Below are 22412 nucleotides of genomic sequence, written 5' to 3'. Positions count from 1 at the left end.
AAGGTTTCCCTTGACGTAAAGTCCAGTCGTGTCCGACTCTAGGGGGCGGTGCTCATCTCCGTTTCTAAGCCTTTAGAGCCGGCGTTGTCCGCAGACACTTCCGGGTCATGTGGCCAGCATGACTCACGGAACGCCGTTACCTTCCCGCCGAAGCGGTACCAATTAATCTACTCACATTTGCATGTTTTCGAACTGCTTGGTGTGCAGGAGCTGGGACTAGCAACGGGTGCTCACCCCGCCGCGCAGTTTCGAACCGCCGACCTTCCAATCGACAGCTCAGTGGTTTAACCCACAGCGCCACCGCGTCCCTTACTCACACTGTATAGAGAGTACAAAACAAATAGTAATTCTTGCTCTGTGTATAGTGTTATCAAGAGAGAGGTGTGTCTCTTAATAGTAAATATCTGATTGCTTCAACTTGTATAGATAGGGTCTTTTCTGAAATTGTATCAGAATGCAGTTGCTTCAGATGCAGGATAGAAGATAAACCATTTTGCCTACTGATACTGTATCCCTCCTTTGAATTAGCATCTCTGGGGTTCACTCACCTGAAGTGCAATTCTACTTACACATTTTAGCTCAGATACGTAGTAAGGTTGTAGAAATGCTAAGTATTAAAACACAGTGTGAAGTGATAATTGTGAATGAAATTCTTAAAGATTGGTCTTTTTCACTGCAATGTTTGGTTCTGGGGCCAGTGCTTCACTTCACAATCAGTGTGTTATTTAAAGAAAGTACCATTGCATTTTTAATATAGTTCTTCTTGAAAACAAAAACTCAGATAGGTTATTTGATTCTGCTGCTTTCTGCCCCACTCTTTAAGAGAGTAAGCGATATAAAGATTTAGTGAGGAAGAACAATTTGAACTTTTTTTCCAAGTTGTAAGAATGATGCTGATTTAAAATGATGATGTTTTAATTGCAAAGTGTTGCTCAAATATTCCATGTATTAATGAAGTGAAAGCAGCGATGGGGTGAGAATAAAAAAAACCAAAACCTTTGCCACTGGACAGGATTAAGGAGTTGAAGACAGTGTGTGTCCATCAGTGTGTCACGTTTTCTGTTGGTTTGATGTTACTTGTAACATTTAATTCTTGGTCACTGTTTTCCTGGTCGTCTTGAAATAGTTTTTGATTAAGGTGGAATGATCGCAGTCTTTTGAATTCCTTTGGCCCACTTGTGTTTATGACAGCTTTTCGCTTCATTGTCTGTCTTGTTTCAGCTTCAGGGAAACTACTTTCTTTGATCATTAAAGTTAACTGGTCCATTATTTTGATGTTGTGGTCAACAGTGCAGCACTGCTTAGAAATCTGTCTTCCTTTTAAAGTAACTATGCTTGTCTGCAGCCCAGAATTTGGGAAAAAGTGCTGCAGAGCTTGACAAAGAAAAATATTCTCTTTTGGCTCATCTGAGCAATTTCTGTTCTTTCCTAACAGACAGAAAACAGAAAGGAAAAAAAAATTCAGATTAGAAGATATTTCCATTAGATGGAAAGATCACTATAGTAGGCTGAATATGTCAATTGTAAAGCAGCATTTTTTTCTCCTATTGTGAAACAATCTACATTAGATACTCAAATAACTGCATAGGTATATTGTATCAAGGGAGAGGATTTCAGATAAAGCTAATTTTTATTTAGTGAGGAACAAGCAGTGGGAACTACAAAGGGTCAGCTCTCCTTAACTTTTTCCTACTGACTTGGAATAGTTTCTCATTGTTGGCAAGTTTGTTCAGCAATTGACTACAATTTTAAAATGCTCTAGAAATTGCCAAACCAACTTCAATGTTTTAGTTGTTTTTCTACTTTCCTTAGCAAACTAGATTTTATTTTCAATCATATTTCAATCATATTTCTGATTACATGTAATAGCAAATAATCTATTCTTAAAGAATGAAAACTTGCTTAATTTTGCTGCCTGGCTACATATGTTACAGCACTGGTTGTATGCCAGGCCATCCTTGGGTTTCTTTACATTACTTGTAATATGTGCGTGCATGCATGCACACACAAACCCATGTATCATTTTTAAAATCCTTTATTATTGGATAAAAAGTAAAACCATAGTTTTTGGCTTTCTGTAACATCTAAACTTCTTGTGATGTGAAGGGATGCTTGTGTCAGTCCCCTGATGCACTCCTGTTAGGTGCCAAGTGCCAGGCATGGATAAATGGAGAAGTATAAATTAAATGGGAATTGTGGCATGCACCGTGATCCTCTCTGTAAGCCACCTTTTTCCAGTTACTCTCTTGCAAGCTGTTTGGCAAAATGGCTGGAGCATAACTAGAGAGCAGATGGAGTAATATGGGAAAGGGTGAGTTATCTTCTGATCCCAGCTCTGCTGCAAGCAACAGGAAAACGTAGAAGCAGGCAAGTCCAGAAACATGAAGCATTTGTGGTGGTCTATATGAAAGGTTTGTCTGTACCCCAGTGTTCACTTACCAATTTCACCATTCTCGTGGGAACAAAAGTGGTAGAATGACCCAGAACATTCTCCTATTTACCCTATTCTGCCAAACAACCTTTTACAACAATGAATTTTTACAATATTGCTACACTGCAATGTCTGTATACTTAAAAACAAAACTAAGTGGAGATCTCAACATAGGCTATTTTCACAAACAAGTGGCTAAGTTTGGAGGTGCTTTATTTAACATCAAATAATGATTTTTTACAATTACAGCTTGTCCATATTTTGTTGAGGAAAAATAAGACAGATGGATAAATGTTGGTCTGTTATAGCAAAACCAATAAAGAATGTAATAATGCTGATGAATTAATTTCTTCTCTATACAACAAACTTGTATGTTTTAAAGGCCTGGAGGACTTCAGCTTTTTTAGGCACAATAAGCTACCTTACCTGCAGTTTTCTTCTCTTCTTTTTTGCTTCTTACTTCTTGTCTCAGCTGATCTACTTGTGATAACAGATTCTCTACTGATTTTTCACTATCAACTACTTTACTGCACAGACTCTAGAACAAGAGAAAACGAATACCTCTGTGGAATGCAAGGTTTTTATCAATAACTGAACATAGTGTAGCTTTCTACTGTTCTTCATAGGAATGGGCAATCTTTTTAGCCTGGAGGCTGCATAACTAGCACAATGTGCACAAATTATGTTTTTTTGCATGCTGATTATATTTCCCAAAGAAATAATGTTATACCTGGCAAAGGTTCTAATAAATGGAATTGGGTCTTTCCTAACCCATAGTATCTCCCTAAGTAATATTTTGCCTGAATATTTATTTGAGGTGTGCATTAACAAATGCACTGCTACTTAAGTCACAAAAATATGTATTCATAAAAAAGGACTAACTTACCTTTAGTTCTGTCTGCAAAGTAGCATACATTTCATTAATCTTATGAACCTCTTTTAGAGAATCATCTTCGTTGAAGAATTCTGACCTTTAATACAAAAGAAACCTAGCATGTACTATTTTTATATGTAATTTTCATAAAACTAGAGTACTGAAATGTAGATATTTCAAAATCTAAGCATACAGGCTAACAAAACCTTAACTGAAACAAGAAAATGCCATCAGGTGCTTCGGAAATAGACAAGATATTTGCTAAAGATATTGCTAATTAAAATTCTAGATAAAATATCAATTAAAAGATGAAACAGTTACAGAGTACAGTGTCAACATAACAAAAATTAAGGCAAACAGCAATAATCATTTTAAACATCCAACAGCACCAGCCAACTGGTGGGCCACATCAGTTTTCAAAAGTTCTAGAGAACTTCTCTGCTTTAGCAGCTTTTCAAAAAGATAGCAGAGTTGATGACAATCTGGCTTCCAGTGAGAGGTTATTCCACGAAGTGTGGCAACCACCTAAGTCCCAAAACAGGTTGTCCATCAGAGCAACCAGTTCCATTTTGGCCCCATAGTCAGGCCAGAATCCCGACTGCAGAGGATCCAGGTAATGCTTTTCCTCCAGGGCAGTGTTTCTCAATCTTGGCAACTTTTAAGATGTGTGGACCTCAACTCAACAGGGTGGGCTGGGGAATTCTGGGAGTTGGGGTCCACACATCTTAAAGTTGTCAAGGTTGAGAAACACTGCTCTAGGGCACTCTGTAGCTAGAGCCACACCATCTCAACAACTTGCCCTACAAAGAGAAGGCTAGAGACAGGACAACATTTATCCATTATTGCTGGATCCCAAAAAGCCCAGAAGGGGTACCTGGGCACCTTGTTAAAGACAGCTAGGGCAGTCCCTTCCACCAAGAAGACAGTACCCTAGATCGAGCTACTGACTCATCCTAGATGGCCAAAGGAGACATAGCATGGATCAAAGCCACAGGTGGCAGAGGTCATACCAGAACATACTGTAATGATTGCCCTAGCCCCAAATACTCAGACTCACAAGAGGATGCTGAATGAAATCTGATTTATTAAAGTACTAGAGACAAATACAGAGAAAGCTGAGAATGAGCAAAAGCGCGCCAAAAACAAACTTAAACCCTTGCTTCAAACGTATCCCGCCTCCCTCGTAACAGCCCCGCCCGGCACAGGTGCTAGCAATCGTCAGAGTTGCTAGCCTGGGAAAGTAACCTTGAGCGCAGTAGATAACAGAAACACATTCCAAAGCAAAGCCAAAATAGAAGCGTTCCCATCCTCCCTAGACAAATGAAACACGCATCCAATTAATGACATGCGAAACGTTACGATGCATCAAAGACATTGAAACGGCGCACATGACATACCGCCTCCCTAAAAATACCCCTAGGGACCAGGTTTCGAGGGATAAGCGGAGTGGAAACGGGCCACCAGAACCGGGGAAGCCACATCTGGTGCAGCGACCCACTCAGGATGAGGGAAATGTTTCCAACGAACTAAATATTGCAAAGTATTGCGAAGGCGTCTAGAGTCGAGGATTTCTTTAACTTCGAAGTGTTGCTGACCATCAATCATGATGGGGGTGGGGGGTGGAGGTTGGCGATGCCAGCGATCAGAAGGAATAGTCGGTTTGAGTAAGCTGCAATGAAAAACAGGGTGTAAGTGTTTTAGGTTATGAGGTAAGTCAAGTTTAAAAGTCACAGGGTTAATCTGAGCAACAATTGGGAAAGGACCCACAAATTTAGGTGCCAGTTTCTTTGAAGGTTGTGCAGACTTAATAAACTTGGTAGAAAGGTAGACCGAGTCCCCAACTTGGAATGCAGGGTGTGGGGCACGCTTCCGATCAGCATACAGTTTATAATCTGCTTGTGCATCAGCCAATGCCTGTTGAATCATTGGCCAAGAGTCAGCCAGTTGTGTTGACCAATCATCTGTAGTGACTGCACCGGCAGGAGGTTGTGGGAGATCAGTGATAGGTACAAAGTCTTTACCCAGAGCCACCCGAAACGGGGTTTGTCCAGTGCTTTGATGCACTGCATTGTTGTAAGCCACTTCAGCAAATGGTAGGAGGTCTACCCAATTGTCCTGCTGATAATTCACAAAAGCGCGAAGGTACTGCTCCAGAGTAGAGTTAACAGCCTCAGTGGCCCCGTCCGTCTGAGGATGCCAAGCCGTGGACAGGGCTTGTTTCGTGCCTAACAGCTTGAGAAAAGCCCGCCAAAACTGTGAGGTAAATTGTGTACCCCTGTCCGAAATCAAGCGGGAGGGACATCCGTGTAGCCTGTACACGTGTACAAGGAACAAGCGGGCCAATTGACGTGCCGACGGAATGGACACGCAAGGAATAAAGTGAGCCTGTTTGGAAAAATAGTCTTTGACCACCCAAATGACCGTTTTGCGTTGGCTGGGTGGGAGCTCTACAATAAAGTCCATGGAAATTTCTTCCCAAGGGGAAGAGGGGGTTGCTACCGGCTGCAGCAGTCCCTGGGGCTTGCCCACCTTGCGCTTGGACATTGCACAGACAGTGCAGGAAGCAATGTAGTCTTTGACATCTTTGCGTAATGTGGGCCACCAGAATTGCCTCCGAACGAGGTGCAGGGTTTTCACAAACCCAAAGTGACCTGCGAGTTTGTCATCGTGGGAACGTGTTAACACATCTTTCCTGAGGGTTTCAGGAACGTAGAGGCGGTCGGATTTCCAAGCGAAGCCTCTGTCAAAAGTAACAGTATCTTTATTCGCAAGCAACCAAGTATCAGTTTTCAGCTCTTTTAGAAACTTTTGTTGCAATTGGGAGGGAATTGACAAAGTGCTTGGCTGAACAGCGCTTGTGGTAGGCGGTTGCTGCGCGCGCGTTTGGCTTCGCGTTACAGCCTGCATGCCCAATTGGGGCGCCGTCCAGAGGGTGCTCACCACATCTGGCACCGCCCCAGAGTCCTGAGGTTGCCTGGACAAGGCATCAGCCAAGAAGTTCTGTTTCCCTGGAATAAATTTGAACTGAAAGTTGAAGCGATTGAAAAATTGAGCCCAACGAACCTGTTTAGGGCTCAGTTTTCGAGGGGTACTAAGAGCCTCCAGGTTTTTATGATCAGTCCATACCTCAAAGGGATGATTTGCCCCTTCCAATAGATGCCGCCAAGCTTCTAATGCAGCTTTCACTGCAAATGCCTCCTTTTCCCAAACATGCCAACGTCTCTCAGTCTCGGAGAATTTGCGGGATAGATAGGCACAGGGTTTGAGGCATCCTGCCTCATCTTTTTGCATCAATAATGCCCCAATAGAATAATCGGAGGCATCTGCCTGTACCACGAAAGGCTTGGAGGGATCAGGATGTTGTAAAATGGGCTCTTTGACGAACGCTGCTTTCAGCCGCTCAAACGCCGTTTGACAAGCAGGCGTCCACCTCAACAGCGCTCCGGGATTCTTGACTCTCCTAGTATCTCCCACCCCTTTTGTTCGAAGCAGCTCAGTTAGGGGCAAGGCAATCTCAGCGAACCCCCTTATGAACAATCTGTAATAGTTGCTGAACCCCAGGAAACTTTGAAGTTGCCTGCGGGTGCGGGGACTCTCCCAGTCCACGATAGCCTGCACCTTGGCAGGGTCCATTTCTATGCCTTTATCTGAAATCCTATACCCCAAGTAGTCAATTTGGGTCTGATGAAAAGCACATTTGGACAGCTTGGCATACAATTCAGCAGATCTGAGTTTACACAAGACTTTTTTTACCAGAGCTACATGCTCTTGCATGGTTTCAGTATAAATCAACACATCATCCAAATACACCAATACACCTTTGAACAGATGTTCATGCAAAACTTCATTGATTAATTGCATAAATACCCCAGGGGCCCCAGCCAACCCAAACGGTAACACCTTATACTGGAAGGCTCCCAACGGGCAATTGAATGCAGTTTTCCACTCATCCCCCTCCCTGATTCGTACACGATAGTAGGCTTCTCTTAAATCAAGTTTAGAGAAGATTTTTCCCTTGGCCAGATGTGACAACATGTCCTTTATCAATGGCAAGGGATATTTGTTGGAAATTGAGACGGCATTTAATCCGCGGAAATCCGTACAAAGTCTCAGTGTCCCGTCCTTTTTCGGGCGAAAGAGAACCGGCGCCCCCACGGGTGAATTCGCCGGCTCAATGAATCCGCGCGCCAGATTTTTGTCCACAAATTCCCTCAACAGAGTCAGCTCCTTCTGCGTCATGGAATAAATTTTTGGTTTAGGCAATTGGGTGTTGGGCAGCAGTTCTATGGCACAGTCCGTCTTTCGATGAGGGGGCAACTGGTCAGCTTCCTTTTCACCGAATACATCAGCAAACATCCTGTACTCGGCCGGCAAGCCTTCCAGAGGAGAGGCCGGGTAAGGCGGAGTCGCAGCTGCCGCAACCCCCACCATCTCCTCTGGGGCACCCTTGCCCTCTGCCGCTTGATAAAACCCATCCCTAAACGTGATGGTTCGGTAAACCCAGTTTATTTGGGGGTTCTGCTGCACCAACCAGGGTACCCCCAACACCACCAATGGTCCCCCTACAGGAGCCACGACAAAAGACAACCCTTCCTGGTGACTGCCCAGTTGCAAGGCTACCCGCCCTGTAAAATGGGTGACCGGTTTGCCCCCTGCCAGGGACCCATCCAATTGAGTAAAAGCGATGGGTCTTTGTAAAGGGAAAGTGGGGAGCTCCAAAGCCGCCACCACGTCGGGGTGCATAAGACACCGGGAACACCCCGAATCAATCATGGCCCATACCTCCACAGTCTTGGATTGGGAGCCCAATTTCAATTTGACCATGAGTATGCGGTAAGTGCCACTCACCGCTGGAGGCTCGCGCCCATTCTCTACCACCTGCCCAGCGGCGCCCTTTAGAGCAGGTGGCTGGCGTTTCCCGCCGGCTGCGGGATTTCGGTCTCCCCCTCCATTTCGTAGGACATCACATCGTCTCCCTCGGTCTCAGCCACCGCAGCTTTCTGTTTCCTCGGCAATGCAGGGGACTTTGCCGGCGGTTTTCCGGGCCGTTCCTCTACCTTTGCCTTCGGGCATGCTGCCACTCTATGCCCCTCCTTACCACATCTCAGACACAAGCCTTTGGCGTACCGCTTCTCTCGCTCCTCGTCCCAGGGTCGTTGTCCCGGTTTCCCCCCGGTGGTCGATGGGCGGCTGGGCTTCACCTCCCGTCCCGCCTTGGCGTTCTTTCGCTGGGCAAAGATCTCCTGGGCATGTTCAGCCCTCCCTGCGAGCAGGATCCACTCATACAACGTGTATGGGTCGTCCCTCCCCAGGGACCAGCGCAGCACCTCTGTATTCAAGCCATCCTTGAAGAGCTCGATTATAGTTGCTTGGGACCAGTCATCGACCTTCCCAGCGAGCGCTTTAAACTCCAACGCATAATCGGCCACTGATCTGAACCCCTGCTTGAGTTCCTTCAGGGCTCGCTTTGCTCTCTCCTTGGCTAAGGGGTCCTCGAAGTGTTGCTTCAACGCCCAGAGGAACTCCTCGAGACTTTCCAGTTCAGGCGCTTCCGACTGGCACATCTGGACATACCAGTCTGCCGCCCTCCCCTTCAGTTTGGTGGCAATGGTGATGATTCTTGCCTTTTCCGATTGGAAAAACGCCCCCCATTCTTCCATATAGGCTTTCGCATTCGTCAGGAAGAACGAGAGTTTGGTCGGGTCCCCATCAAACTTGACAGGGAAGTCTCGCATGCCGCCTCCCGCCGGGCTGCGCCCCACCACCGGTGTTGCTGCGGCGGGTGCTTCCCTGACGCGGGGCGGCACGGGGCCCCGGGGCGATCGCCCGGGCGATGCTGCGATTTCCATCTGGACCGACTGGTCCCCTTCACGCCTCCGCACCACCCGTCGCCGTTCCGGGGTCAGCCCCTGGGAAGAAGGGGTTGAATGCCTCTGGCTAGACTCTTCCCGGACCTCTCGCAACGAGGTCACATCCAAGCTCAGCTGTTTCAGTATAGCCTCCAACGAATCCATTTTGGACTCCAACACTCGGATCCGATCCGGAGTGGGTGAGCCCTCCGTTGGCTGCACCTGCACCACGTTGGGGGATAATGGGTATCTCTGCTTCCAGGATGGGCCCCCCTCTGCTGTGGCATCTCCTCGGGTCTCATCCCAGGTGAGCAGCTCACCCGGATAGTTGAGGGTGGTCTCCGGGGCCGTTTCCAGCCCCCCGGCTTCGCTCTCCGACTCGGAGCTCGCCTCCTCTCTGATGGCGGACAGCTCTCCACCTTGGTACGGGCGGCCGGACTGCCTCACGGTCGAGTCCGGTTCCCCTTCCTCCATCATCAAGATGTCGGGTTCGGTCATCGCGGGCTCTCTCCCTCACAGGTTAGACGCGTGTCTTCCCTGGACAGGGGCCAGCGGAGTTAGGAACTGAGATTCTCAGCTTTATGTAATGATTGCCCTAGCCCCAAATACTCAGACTCACAAGAGGATGCTGAATGAAATCTGATTTATTAAAGTACTAGAGACAAATACAGAGAAAGCTGAGAATGAGCAAAAGCGCGCCAAAAACAAACTTAAACCCTTGCTTCAAACGTATCCCACCTCCCTCGTAACAGCCCCGCCCGGCACAGGTGCTAGCAATCGTCAGAGTTGCTAGCCTGGGAAAGTAACCTTGAGCGCAGTAGATAACAGAAACACATTCCAAAGCAAAGCCAAAATATAAGCGTTCCCATCCTCCCTAGACAAATGAAACACGCATCCAATTAATGACATGCGAAACGTTACGATGCATCAAAGACATTGAAACGGCGCACATGACACATACCCTATCTACCTCATCAGATTCCACAAGTTGGCATGAATCCTAGGTAATACAATGCACTGCCCTATTGACAACTCCACACCCCACCCATATGGAGTCAAAATTCCAGCAATCTTAAGCAACTTTATCTGTGTTTTAAAGTCATGTACTCAGTGTAGTAGAAATGAGTTTACAGCAAAGCTGCTGAGGAGGAGGAGGAGGAGAAGTCGGACACTGAAGTCTGCAGAAGTACAATATAAAAGCAGCAACTGGGATTTTTCATGCTCTGGCACCAAAAGCCATTGAATGCTGAATTCCAACTGAGAAAAAAAAACTGGAAAATCAAGGCAGGGTAACTGGATAGGCTTTGTTAAGTATTTTACTATTTAGAATATCCTGAAGGGAAGCATAGCTGAAACAATGAACAGGAGTTTTCTTGTTACATAGTATGGATATTCTAGAACATTTTGTTCCAGATCCTGTTGATACTGAATGGCAATATGGAATGGAAATTTTCTGTAAGCTAAGTAAATCTGAAATATACCCAAAGTATTACTGAGAATACCATACAAAATAGGAGAAGACTGTTTTCCTACCTGTGTACTGCAATCGCTTTGCAAAGGCCAGAAGAAATACAAGAGCCAGACACCGTTCGATAACCTTGCTGTTCTGCCATTCCAAGATTGGCTACAACTATTGGCACTTTCTGAAAAAGCCTACAGAGAACCAAAGTACATAGAGATATCGGAGGTTTTATTCAGCATTTTCTGTTCCATATGACAAATGTGCCATTCTGTTATTTATTCCTAAGGACCTCATGAGTTTGCAGATCTCTTTCTACCCTTAGAGAGCAAAACCGTTTTCTGCAGAAGCCACCAAAATACCGGCTGCTACTGTGACAATGGCAAGAGGGTACGGGAGGTATCTGGGAAACGCCGATATCAAGAAGGGAAGAGTATGCTGGCCCTTTTGACATGCGAGATGCAGCTTATACAGATACAAAGGCCGTGGGTGGGGATGGGAAACCTCTTTGGAATGTAATCTGATGTTATAGATGGATAAAATAACTTGTGGGCTTTATTTCATCCCAGTTTGTGTAAGTCTCAGTTGATTAGCGTGGCCAGAGATGATAGAAATAAAACACATGAAATTTTAACTGAATTTTCAACTGAATTTCAACTGAAATGAATAGTTTTCATTATAATAAGATTTCTTTCAAATTTCAAACAGGGAATTTGTAAAGAGAGAACTTAAGTTATTGGGAGGGGGTGCCTTTGAGTCAGGCTTGATTCCTGGTGACTGCCTGGACAAGTCCCTGCAGTTTTCTTGGCAAGATTTTCAGAAGTGGTTTGCCCTTGTCTCCTTCCAAGGGCTGAGAGAGAGTGACTGGCCCAAGGTCACCCAGCTGGCTTTGTACCCAAGGCAGGACTAGAAACAGTCTCCTGGTTTCTAGCCTGGTGCCTTAGCCACTACACCAAACTGGCTCTCCATCTTGAGTTACATAGCATTAATCACAAATCATGCCATTGTACTGGATGATGCTATTTCTGATCAGAATTAATATGGAATGAACAAAAAGAAATCTTGCAACATTTGTTACTTACCCCTCTTGTGGCTTATGCAATGCGTATTCAAGTTTGTACGTGGATGAACTTGAAGAGATTACATTGGAAGTGAGTAACAGAAACACAAGCCCCTGATTTGACAAGTGTGACTGAAGGTGCTGGTGAAGAAGCTGTTCTCTAAAGGTCATTGCCTGGTCAGTATTGCGCCTGAGTTTATACCAACCTACCACATTCTGCAAAAGAAATGGCTTCCTTTAAAGAAGAAGCTACTCAGAAAAATGGTATTACTTGCAAAGTGAACCTGGAGAAGAAGAACCTTTTTGCATAGATTAACATTTTAATCTATGAGTCACTACAAGAACTAATAACACAGCTAAGATAAATGAATACCAGCAATTGTATCTAACCCAACCTTTCAAAGAAATTCACAAAAGTTACTGCCCCTAAAAATGTAAGAATTGGTCTAGTTGTATATTTATATTTGCAGTTCAGGATATATGTATGTATGTATGTATTCAATGTGTTTATGTGGCTGCTCATCTCATAACAGTGACTCTGGGCATCATAAAATCTAAAAAACTCCAAATACAAGATAAACAGCAGAGCAAAGAACATGTTGTAAGGAACAATGGCTACTGAGTTTCCAAACAATTTGCTGCATCCTACAAGGAACTGACTCACATTTAGTCCTAGCTCTTATGCCTGCCTGGATTTTAAGCCTGGTTATGATTTCTAATTATTTTTAACAATACATATTTCAAGGACACTTTTTTGCATACATACATACACATTTTAACTTAAATTCTAATTTAAGAATACTAGAATGGAAAAATTATATACAGGGCAAAAATTCAGGACAAAGGAACATAATGGTTATTGTGGATAACAAGAAGCTGGTGGAAGTATACAACCTAGGGAGCACATTTCTGAGTCTGTGTTAATTCAGAAGTAGTTAAATATGCTCTGTTCCACAATCAAAGTACAAAAATTCTGACAGTAGTGTCAAATATAATTCCTTTTGAGGAAATTTGTACAAGAGGAAGTCTTGGACCTATTCACAAATATACATTATCTGTAATTTTAGGCATAATTATCTGGGAACAAGTCCACTGACCTTGCTGAGACTATGTTACTTATAATTTATATAGTCATAATCAAATCACATAAATCAAACTATGGAGAATTAGGTAAGTTTTTAATAAAATTTTTGTTTCTGAATATGCTCACTCAATGATAAGTCTAAATGCAAAATACCTTTTTGCACCCTGACAATATTTTCTTCAACATTGGTTTATTCAGTTCTCCAGCTGCATTGTAAAAGCTGAAAATGACAAAATAAATTGGAAGGAATAGAAATACTGAATTAAACATATCTGCAGTTATTTGTTAGCAAATGTTTGCTTGTAGTCATTGTCTGGGATATTTTCTGAGGATTCCATAGGAAATCAAACTAAGTACAGAAATCAAAAGTTTTAGCCTTGGGAAGTAGACAAGGAGGATCATAAGTGGTCCTTCTCCCTCCAAAGTTACTGGATTACAATATTTTCAGCAACAGAATCTTAGTATGTTTCTCTCTGGTTTATCTGTGAAGAGATAAGGGCCAACTGGTCCTAAAATAACTATTGTCAATGTGTTTTTTTAAGATGATGCAAAAATGATCAGTTGACTACTGGCTGCATTATAAAGAGTTTTATAGAACCTATGGGTATACTCTTTGAATAACCTATTAATCACAGTAACAAGAAAGTTCATTTAAAATATAAGATTAATTAAGTGGGACTCACTTCCAGGTAAAAGACTATAGATTGGCAAATAAATCTCAGTCAGGCTTATATCAGAATAGACATCTACAGGGCTGCACAGTTTCCTTTCATGACATTTCTGTTCTTAGGATCTGGAGCTTCATATGGATCCAGTTACATGGACATGAAGCTCTCAGTGCAAACCACGCCCCCCTGCAGTTTTTAAATATACCATCTTATGTTTTATAAAAGGATATACAATTTTTTTTTTACCTACCTGAAGGGTTGATAACATGGAATGTGCTTTTGTATATCTGAAATGAAGTAACATATTACTTGTTCCAGAAAGTGTTATGTATGTTCTTAAATTATTTAAAATAAAAGTCATATAAGATTCATACATTATTCATTACTTCACTTCATATTGTGAAACTTGTACATCTTGGAAAGCATAATTTAATTTAGTATTTCATAAAACACATTTCTGTTTTTCTACTAAAACTGTAGATGAGCCAAAATCCCTATTGTCAACAAGCTTTTAAAGGACAACATGCAGCTGGATTCCAAGTCTTTTTGGAACTTCAAAATTACTTTCAAAAATTAATGGAATGATATACAGAAAGAAAGAATTTACAATTATGGGGGTAGTGGCACATTTAAAGACATGGACAGTTTTGCATAGTGCAGAACAAACCTATTTGTTCTTATAGTCCTTATGAAGCAGGGAAGTTAAAGACCTTTTGGAGTAATTTTAGAAATTGGAGGAAGAAATAGGAAATTACACTGCCATGGGAAATACTATTGTGTTCCATTTTGCAGTAAAATAGCACATATTACTTCCATTTTATTGGTACTACATACTGGTTGTATAGTACAAGAAATTTAAGAAGGCAGATGGGGAGGGGAACCTTGCCAAATTCATTCACAAAATCATTCAGATGTGGTGAAATATCCATCTGAGCCGAACCTTCTGCCCTAATGCACGCTTCCAAGCTTGCAACAGTGGTGTTTCAAGCTTGAGACAACAATCCTACAATGTGTGAAATAGCAGTTTTGCACTTTGAAACCAGATGTTCCCCAAAGTTGCATGCCTGAAATGATGCAAAAGGGAATATCTTGCGCCCCTGTCCTGCCATTCAACCAACTTACCAATTGTATACACAACTTCAACATCATCCATCTGAGAGTCAGTAATGCTGTTCCTGGCTTCACCTTTCACATCTCCAAGAAGAAAGCCTTCCTTTGTGAGCAAAAAGGAAACACATGTCAAACCAATACTGCAGGCTGACTAGGGAATTCTGGGAGTTGAAGTTCACACGTCTCAAAGTTGCCAAGGTTCAGAAATACTGCAATACTGTGTTAGGAAATCTCAGGATTCAAATTCAGGTCAAATGTAAGCCTACATTTTTAGAAAATGCTGAGAGAACAATTTAACAATCTGATAGCACAGCAGACTGCTAACTTTCAAAAAGATGGCACATACTTTTTTTCTAAGTGTTGTTCCCTCTATTCATTTTTATTCCTCTTGACATTAAGTAAAATTGGAGGCGAGGGTTAAATAATTACATCCACATATAGGCTTGATAGACAAGCAATTGAAATGAAGTTTCATTAACAGACCTTGGTTAATAACATACTTTTAATTTTTTAAGAAAGGAAAGGTGGTTTTACTTAATATGGAAAAAGAGGTATGACAGTTGCTCAATATGAAGGAAAAAAAAAAATTATTCAAAGCAGTAAGGATTCAGAAATATACGCCCAATCATCAAATGCAAATTCTAATTATTAATACTACCCAATATTTGAAAGTCATCTTCATGGAGGAGATGCAACATTTATTACAGGTATTCTCAATCAGTCATAAACATCTTACCCTGCTTTCATGATGGTGAGGCAGTGTGTGATGGTCCTGGTAGTACAAGATGAGAAACAAAAGGAACATCACAACTTACACAAACCAACCAGTGGGTGATATCTGAGGTCAGAGCAATGTTTCTCAACCTTAGCAACTTTAGTATGTGTGGACTTCAACTCCCAGAATTCTGGGAAGTCCACACACATTAGAGTAGCCAAGATTGAGAAACACTGGGTCAGAGTGTGCGTTCCTGATTTTCTCATTTGGTAATTTCAGAGCCAAAGCATCATTCCAACAATCTCCCCTGCCAGCCTCGCTATGAATGACTAAAACTCAAATTTATTCTGTTTTATTTTAAATTCCCCAAAGTGGATGGATAGGATCATCCAAAATGACACAAAGTAACTTCCAAGCTTTTTTGTTCTTCAGGTCTGTTTCAATCAAGCTAAAGTGTCTTTTGTGGGGCGGGGAATGAGTGACACATGCAGGGGTGCGGCTGTGGAAGGTGGGGACTCACAAAAGCACCGGTATTGCATTGCTTCCTGCGAGGAAGCGGTTGCGGAAGTCAACAACTGAAACAAACTGGAGTCTCTGTCTCTTCAGCGGGAACTGCACTTGCAAAGGCTGTATTCAGCAGCGTTTCAGAAGAGGGACATTCAAAATAACACACTGTACCGAGCAGCGATGGAGAACAAAGCAAACCATCTTTGTGCACAACAGGAGGACTTAATTTTAATAGGGGTGCCACGTGCAGGTACTAGTTGATCCTCCTCGGGTTAGAAACCCTAGGTGCGCAAGCTTCTTAGGGCGGTGCGCGCATTCAACTTCTGCAGCAAGACTCGGGTCTGCCCCCGGTTGGAGCAAAAGCTTTTAGGGTTCCCAGCTAGGGCAGCCAAGCCCCAAGTAACTACTGTACTGTGGTGGAGCGATTAAGACCGTGGACTAGGACCAGGGAGATCCCAGTTCGAATCCACGCTCAGCCATGGGAACGGACTGGGCGACTGCATTAGGCGCGCTCCTTCTGACCTACCGCACAGGGTTGTTGTGGGAAGCAACGGTAGAACAGTACTAACGGACGCCGTTTCGAGCTCCCGCAGGAAAGGGGCGGCTGAAATCCAACGTTCCCCACCCAGTCCCAAATAATCGGGGGACAACAGTTTGGGAAATGCCGCTGGGCATCGGGGGCGCTCACAGGCGGCCCCGGACGAAAAGAAACAAACTACGGCTTTGAAAAGCGACCGGCCGAAGAGGAGCCGCGCGCCGCCCGGTTCTCTCGCCCGCTTGAACAGCGTCCGGTGCCCGCGCAGAGGCTCCCTTTCTGCGGCCGCGCCGCCTCTCCAAAAGCCGCGCGGCGAGCCGGGTTCAGCCCGCGACGCAGCGAGACCCCGGACACGGGACGGGGCTGTCGCAGCCTGCGCTTTGGGTCGGAGGCGCGTGCCCGGAATCCTCCCCGAAGCATGGCGCGGGGGCGCCTTACGTACAGTATCCGAGTCGGTGCTGAGATGGTGGAAAGCGAGGGCACCGAAGAGGAAGCCCGGCAGCAGCGCCGTCGTGCTCTCCCCCTCCATCCCCAGCAGGGCGCCCACCGAGCCTCTCCAGCGGTTCGGCGGGCGCGACGGAGAAGGACGGCCCCGGTAGGAGGAAGGACGGAGCAACAATGGCCGCGCCCGGCCCGCCAGCGAGGAGGCGAGCGCGCAGAGACCCCTAGCGCCCAGAGGGAGCGCGGCACTGCGCCCGCCGTCGCTGCGCGCGGGTGGGGAGGAAGGCGCCGCCGGCCCTTCGCGTCCCTGCTCCGCGCTTTGTGCGCAACGCCCGCTTGCGTCCGGCGCAGGAAAGCAGCTTCGGCGACGCTAATGCAGCCCGCCAACCCGTGGTTTGCCGGGTAAACCACTATTCGCTAGGATTACACCCCACGAAACGATGCGCCTTGATGGAAGAACCACAGGGGCTTGGTGGGCAGAGTCATAAAGGAGACAACGATTTGAGTTCGGGGGCAAAAGCCGTCACGAACAACAATAACTTTATAAGGCAGGCAACGAGGAACGAAGTAAATCAGGGTTTAAGGCATGTTATTTATCAGGCTACTGTGTTTAATGAGGCTTTCCCCCCGAGTAAATGGGCTGAGGATCTTAGATTCTGTACGCCTGTGTTAGCCTGCTCTGTATTGATTTGACAGCATGTTGGGTTTTTGGTTAAAAGCCTGCTGCGGCCTGTCACGTTGACAAGCCAGAATTACCCTTTTTAGCCATTACAGTACAGGTGAAATAGGCTGTGCATTATGAACAATTGCTGCTTAAAATGACCCAGAACTCCTCATGCACTGGTAGGAAGTCAAAGGTTTAAAAGATATTTATAAAGTTCAAAATAGAGCAGAGAAGAAAATGTGGCCAAGGCTCAGAAACAAGGATACAGCTTTTTCCTGGATTGTCTGATCCAAAATTGATGGTGTCGAATTTTTCAATTCTCTACCACTTCCCCGCACAGAGAAAGCAAGTATGCCCAGGAGTACGATCCAGAGCTAGCTTTCTATCATACTAATTTTCTATGAAGAGAGAATTTAGGTTTTGCTTTAAATCCATCTGCTGATTTTCACTTGCAGTTGAAAATGGCTTTGTCCTGTTACACATAAAGCACAAAATTTTGCTGATTCCTAAAGCTGAATTTATTGGCTGGATTTGCACAAAGGCTAAAGTGAAGGATGTTTGTTTTGAGCTTCCCTGTGTTCTGCAAATCTGTCCGGTGTGGTTAATTTATATCTGAATGTGTCATGGGAATCCAATTCATTGGACTGAATAAAGCACCACATGGATGCAAACATCTTCTAGGGACCTGCCACTATCAGCTTTGCACCAGAGATGTCAGAAAAATCAAGATGGTGGACACACCTGCATGATTAAAGCCTCACCCCTTTTATTTGCAGCCCTCTGTTGCCACCTGCCTTTTAAAAGATTCTTGTGGTTTCCATATTGGATTTTCATGCAGTTCATTGTAGATTTCCGTAGAGGTAGATCGAACTGTTCAAAAGAGCTTACGCTGGCAAACCCTTTGCCATCTCACAAGGATAAAATTCTGGAATCTATAAAAATACTTTTGTTTTTTGGTGCCTTTGACTCCTGATGCCTGCCTGAATTAATCCCTGAAGTTTTCTTGCAATGTTTTCAGAGGTGGTTGCCATTGTTTTTTTCCTGGGGCTGAGAGAGAGTGACTGGACCAAAGACACTCAGCTGGCTTTGTGCTTAACTGGTTTCCAGCCCTATATCAAACTGGCTCTTAAAAATACATTACAAGTCACTAATACACTCAGGGGAAAAAACTTGAGTTCCATTGAAGAAGAGCAAGGTATGTGCTTTTACTAAACAAACAAAAGCAATGTACAAAACCAGTCTTTTTAAAAATTAAAATTAGAGTTTCTATATACCCCCAATTCTGCATAAGTACTATATACATGAAAATGAATCTACTGGGAACTATGTACATAATTTATATCCAGTTTTACAATATTCTCAAAGAATATAGAGATGAATGTTGTCTTTAAAATTGGCTTATGTATTGTGCATCTACTATAGCATCTTTACATAATATGTAATTTTGGAAATAATTGTCAATACTTTATAATTTGGATAAGGTGTTAAATAATTTATATCAAAAATGCATATCCCACATTCTCTTTTCATTTCAGAAGTGGTCTCTTTTGGAGTGTATATATACAGACTTACAGATTTAGGAAAAATTGATAATGACTAATATATTTGCTATAACCGTATATGTAGGAATTGTTTTTATTTGTCTCCTCGTTTACTTGGAATGACATCCTGTGCTATTTAGTGGAGAAATGAGCATAGAATTTGTCTTTCCTTGATGGAAGGTCATTGTTGAGAGTAAATTCTGGAGCACAGTAAGAAAATCTGAAGCACTGAGGATAAAAAAAGGCCAAGGTGCAGATATAACCACTTCTTTTATCAGCATTTTTTTCTGCTAGTTTAACTACCAGTTATATTTTGATGAGAAAGCAGGCAATGTGCAAGCCATGAACTTTAGCATCTTCTGTGGCAGAGCTTTTCCAACAGCATATTATTTAAAGTCTATCTGGATTAGAGGCATTTTTTGCAATGTACTGAACGTCTCATAGGCTAAGCCAGAACTATAACAGACTTTGACCTTGTACGTTTTACTGCTCCATTTTTAGAAATAAGTCTTTTGAGGCCACTCTTTTCCCTTCTTTTGTGTGTTTGTGCACATATGCCTTTGAATCAGTATTGACTCCTGGTGATTGCCTGAATTAGTCCCTGCGGTTTTCTTGGCAACCTTTTTTTTTGGAAGTGGTTTGCCAATGCTTCCTTTCTAGGACTGAGAGAAAGAAGGGATCTGGATGACTGGATGGTCCAGAGTCATCCAGATGTCTTCGTGCCTAAGGCAGGACTGGAACTCATGGTCTGGTGCCCTAAACCACTACAGCAGACTGTTTTTTGAGGGCCCTATTTATAAACCAGACTTCAGCTTGGGAGCAGACTTAGCCTAAGGCCCCTTGAATCACAAGGCAGCTTCACAGTAACCTAGAAAGAAGAACGTTAATACTAAGGCAGTGTTTCTCAACCTTGGCAGCTTGCAGATGGGTGGACTACAACTCCCAGAATTCCCCAGCCAGCATGGCTGGCTGGGGATTTCTGGGAGTTAAAGTCCACCCATCTTAAACTTGCCAAGGTTGAGAAACACTGTATTAAGGACAGGCTTCCCTTTCATTTTGAGCCCTGCTTCATGTTTCTTTCCATCCATTTCTGTAGGTTTGTAGAAAAGTCTGCCAGCCCCTTCTGTCTTTAACAAGGGCAGCTGCTTAGATGAGTGAAATTTGATCCATCCCAGAAAAATGTTTGCCAAGCATGGGTAGACTTTCTTCTCTGGCTTCTCTCCCTAGCTCTTCTGAAACAAAGGTGCAGGCTTTGAAAGATGTGCATGAATATGATCAGATCAAATGTCCCGGGTGAATCGAAAATTGATCCCCGTGGCTTTTCCTTCTGAGTGAGATTTCCATGTGCTTGGCAACATAGGGGTGAATATGTCATTTTCTCATTCTAGCCTAAACAGTGAGAAATAATTTGCATGACAGGAAGCTCTGGCGTGGGTTGGTCCATGAAGTCACAAAGAGTCGGAAGCGACTAAACGAATAAACAACAACTTTAGAGAGAGAACTGCAGAGATTTAAATGCCTAGATGCCGCTGCTTTAGATTTGTTTTAAATATCCTCTTGGCAGAGAATTTTCACCATTCTCCTAAACCTAGTCACCAGATTATTTGGAAGGAAGCCAAGGTGATTGAATTGAGTGATAAAGATCAAATACTGGCCAAAGTCTGGGTTGGTTGGCAAACTCATGTGGATTCATGGAATGTACTAAGCCATGAATAAAGTTTACAGACCAAAATGGGAGGCTACCTAATCCAAACCCAAACCATGTTATGGCTTAGCCCATATAACTTCCTAGGTCTGCCTTTTACAGATAATCCTCGCTTAACAACCATTCGTTTAGTGATGGTTTGGACTTACGACAGTGCTAAAACTGACTTGCAACCGGTTCTCACATAACCGTTGCACGGTCCCTGCGGTCACATGATCGCCATTGTCAACCTTCATGGCCGGCTTCTGGCAAGCAAAATCAATGGGAAACTGCATGATTTGCTTAACGACCACCAAAAAAGGTCATAAATTGAATTGGATTCACTTAACAACTGCTTTGCTTAGCAACTGAAATTCCGGTCCTAATTATGGTCATTAAGTGAGGATTATCTGTACTAAACAGCTATGAGTTTCAGCGATTCTCAGAGGTTCTGTCAACTTTCAGCATGACATCGTAAAAGATTTCTGCTCAGCCAAATGCACAGATTTGTGCCAGGTGTTCATAGCTAAGATAAGTGGCATCCATTTATGGTGCTACCTTATATGAACATTATATATGAGATTCTAGAAACAACATTTCAGAAGTGACTAGTAAATGATACCTTGGTATTACTCTTAATATAATAACTTCTTCATATGACTGGGTGCCACAAACAAGTGAAGGTGGCTTCTTTGCTTAAGGCAGAGTGCGTTGTGTGAACATACCACTGTGGTTTTTAAGCCTTGATTTGTGGTTTAGTATGTGAACCCAGCCAGCTGTATTCAATAAATCATGGTTAAACAAAACCACATTTTAGTTTAGTGTGTTGTGCAAATGCAGTCAATATCTTTAAAATTTAGTGAGTTATTAGAACTCAAGAACATGGGTTGAGAAAAATCATGGTTTACTTAACCAAGCTAAACATAGCATGCAAAGACAATCTACATTATTTTATTGGATTTGCTGTTTTATTTCTTGTTAAGCTACCTTAGAACAATTTGGGGTAGAAAGATGGCAAAGTATTTTAAATAAGTAAAATATTTGAACCCTTGATTTCTTTTTGATTTCCAGAAGCTGTGGATCCTAGAGCCACATTTATTTTAGAACTTACACCTCGCCATGCCATCTTTTGTTAAGCTGTAAGCACTTGAGAAACACTTTGAGGAATATAAATATAATTGAGATAAAGGAACTAACAATTTCCCACCACCATCATACACATGAGTTGAGAGGGAATTTGAACTGAAGAGGACTAAATCCATTTATGCTTACCTGAACCTTTGTCACATGTGTTTCACAACTGTGTAACACATATCACACAAATGTGTGACATACACAATGTAATTCTGATAGCTTTGGCTGGTTGCATATGTATTGCTCACAATAACTAATGGAAGGAGTAAAAACTATAAATAATTTGTAAATTGTTATAAATAACAATTATAGCTAAGCTGGTCCATGTAGCAGAATTTCAAAACCAGCTAAGTGTTTCCTTTATTTGGATTAACCAAAAGGATTTAGAAGAATGCACAAAACTTTCTCTAAAGCTGGGGAAAGAACTGGGCCAGACATATAAGCCTCAAGATCAGCAACTAGGATGTATTAAAAGAAAAAAGAAAAAAGAACAGGAATAATAGCCAGAGTCAATCACCACCTGGATGGTGTTGGCCCAATTTTATTTGCTTAGCTAATGGTAGGTCCTGTGGAAGACAGGCATTGCCCTTTGCAGTCATTCACTGCGAAGTGTGTATTTTTATTTATTTAAATGTATTGGCCAGTAATTCCCAGTT

At 43.2% G+C, this 22412-nt stretch overlaps 1 protein-coding gene across 2 annotated transcripts; it reads right to left on the bottom strand.

The window, feature by feature from the left end:
* Positions 1 to 329: 329 nt before the first annotated feature.
* ABRAXAS1 (abraxas 1, BRCA1 A complex subunit) lies at positions 330 to 16933 on the bottom strand. 2 transcript variants are annotated; one of them, XM_063310658.1, is made up of 9 exons: positions 16735 to 16933; positions 14548 to 14638; positions 13676 to 13712; positions 12911 to 12977; positions 11696 to 11889; positions 10688 to 10807; positions 3318 to 3402; positions 2858 to 2969; positions 330 to 1428 (listed from the first exon to the last, which is right to left on the bottom strand). In XM_063310658.1, exons 1-9 carry the CDS (start codon positions 16819 to 16821, stop codon positions 1043 to 1045), a joined length of 1179 nt encoding a protein of 392 aa, XP_063166728.1. In that variant the 5' UTR covers positions 16822 to 16933; the 3' UTR covers positions 330 to 1042. The 2 variants fall into 2 exon arrangements, with proteins under 2 accessions (XP_063166728.1, XP_063166727.1); XM_063310657.1 differs by having other exon boundaries at positions 14548 to 14634; positions 16735 to 16860.
* Between the last annotated feature and the right edge of the window lie 5479 nt (positions 16934 to 22412).

This window comes from Candoia aspera, chromosome 8 (genome assembly GCF_035149785.1).
Source record: "Candoia aspera isolate rCanAsp1 chromosome 8, rCanAsp1.hap2, whole genome shotgun sequence".
NCBI classification, from domain to species: Eukaryota; Metazoa; Chordata; class Lepidosauria; order Squamata; family Boidae; genus Candoia; species Candoia aspera.
This window is presented reverse-complemented; position numbering and strand designations above follow the sequence as displayed.

Excerpts from the sequence above, each read along its gene's own strand:
- ABRAXAS1 (XM_063310658.1), bottom strand. The coding sequence starts at position 16,821 with ATGGAGGGGGAGAGCACGACGGCGCTGCTGCCGGGCTTCCTCTTCGGT. Across the intron at positions 14,639-16,734 it reads TCAGCACCGACTCGGATACT|GAAGGCTTTCTTCTTGGAGA; the intron begins GTACGTAAGGCG and ends TTGCTCACAAAG. Across the intron at positions 12,978-13,675 it reads CCATGTTATCAACCCTTCAG|CTTTTACAATGCAGCTGGAG; the intron begins GTAGGTAAAAAA and ends TGTCATTTTCAG.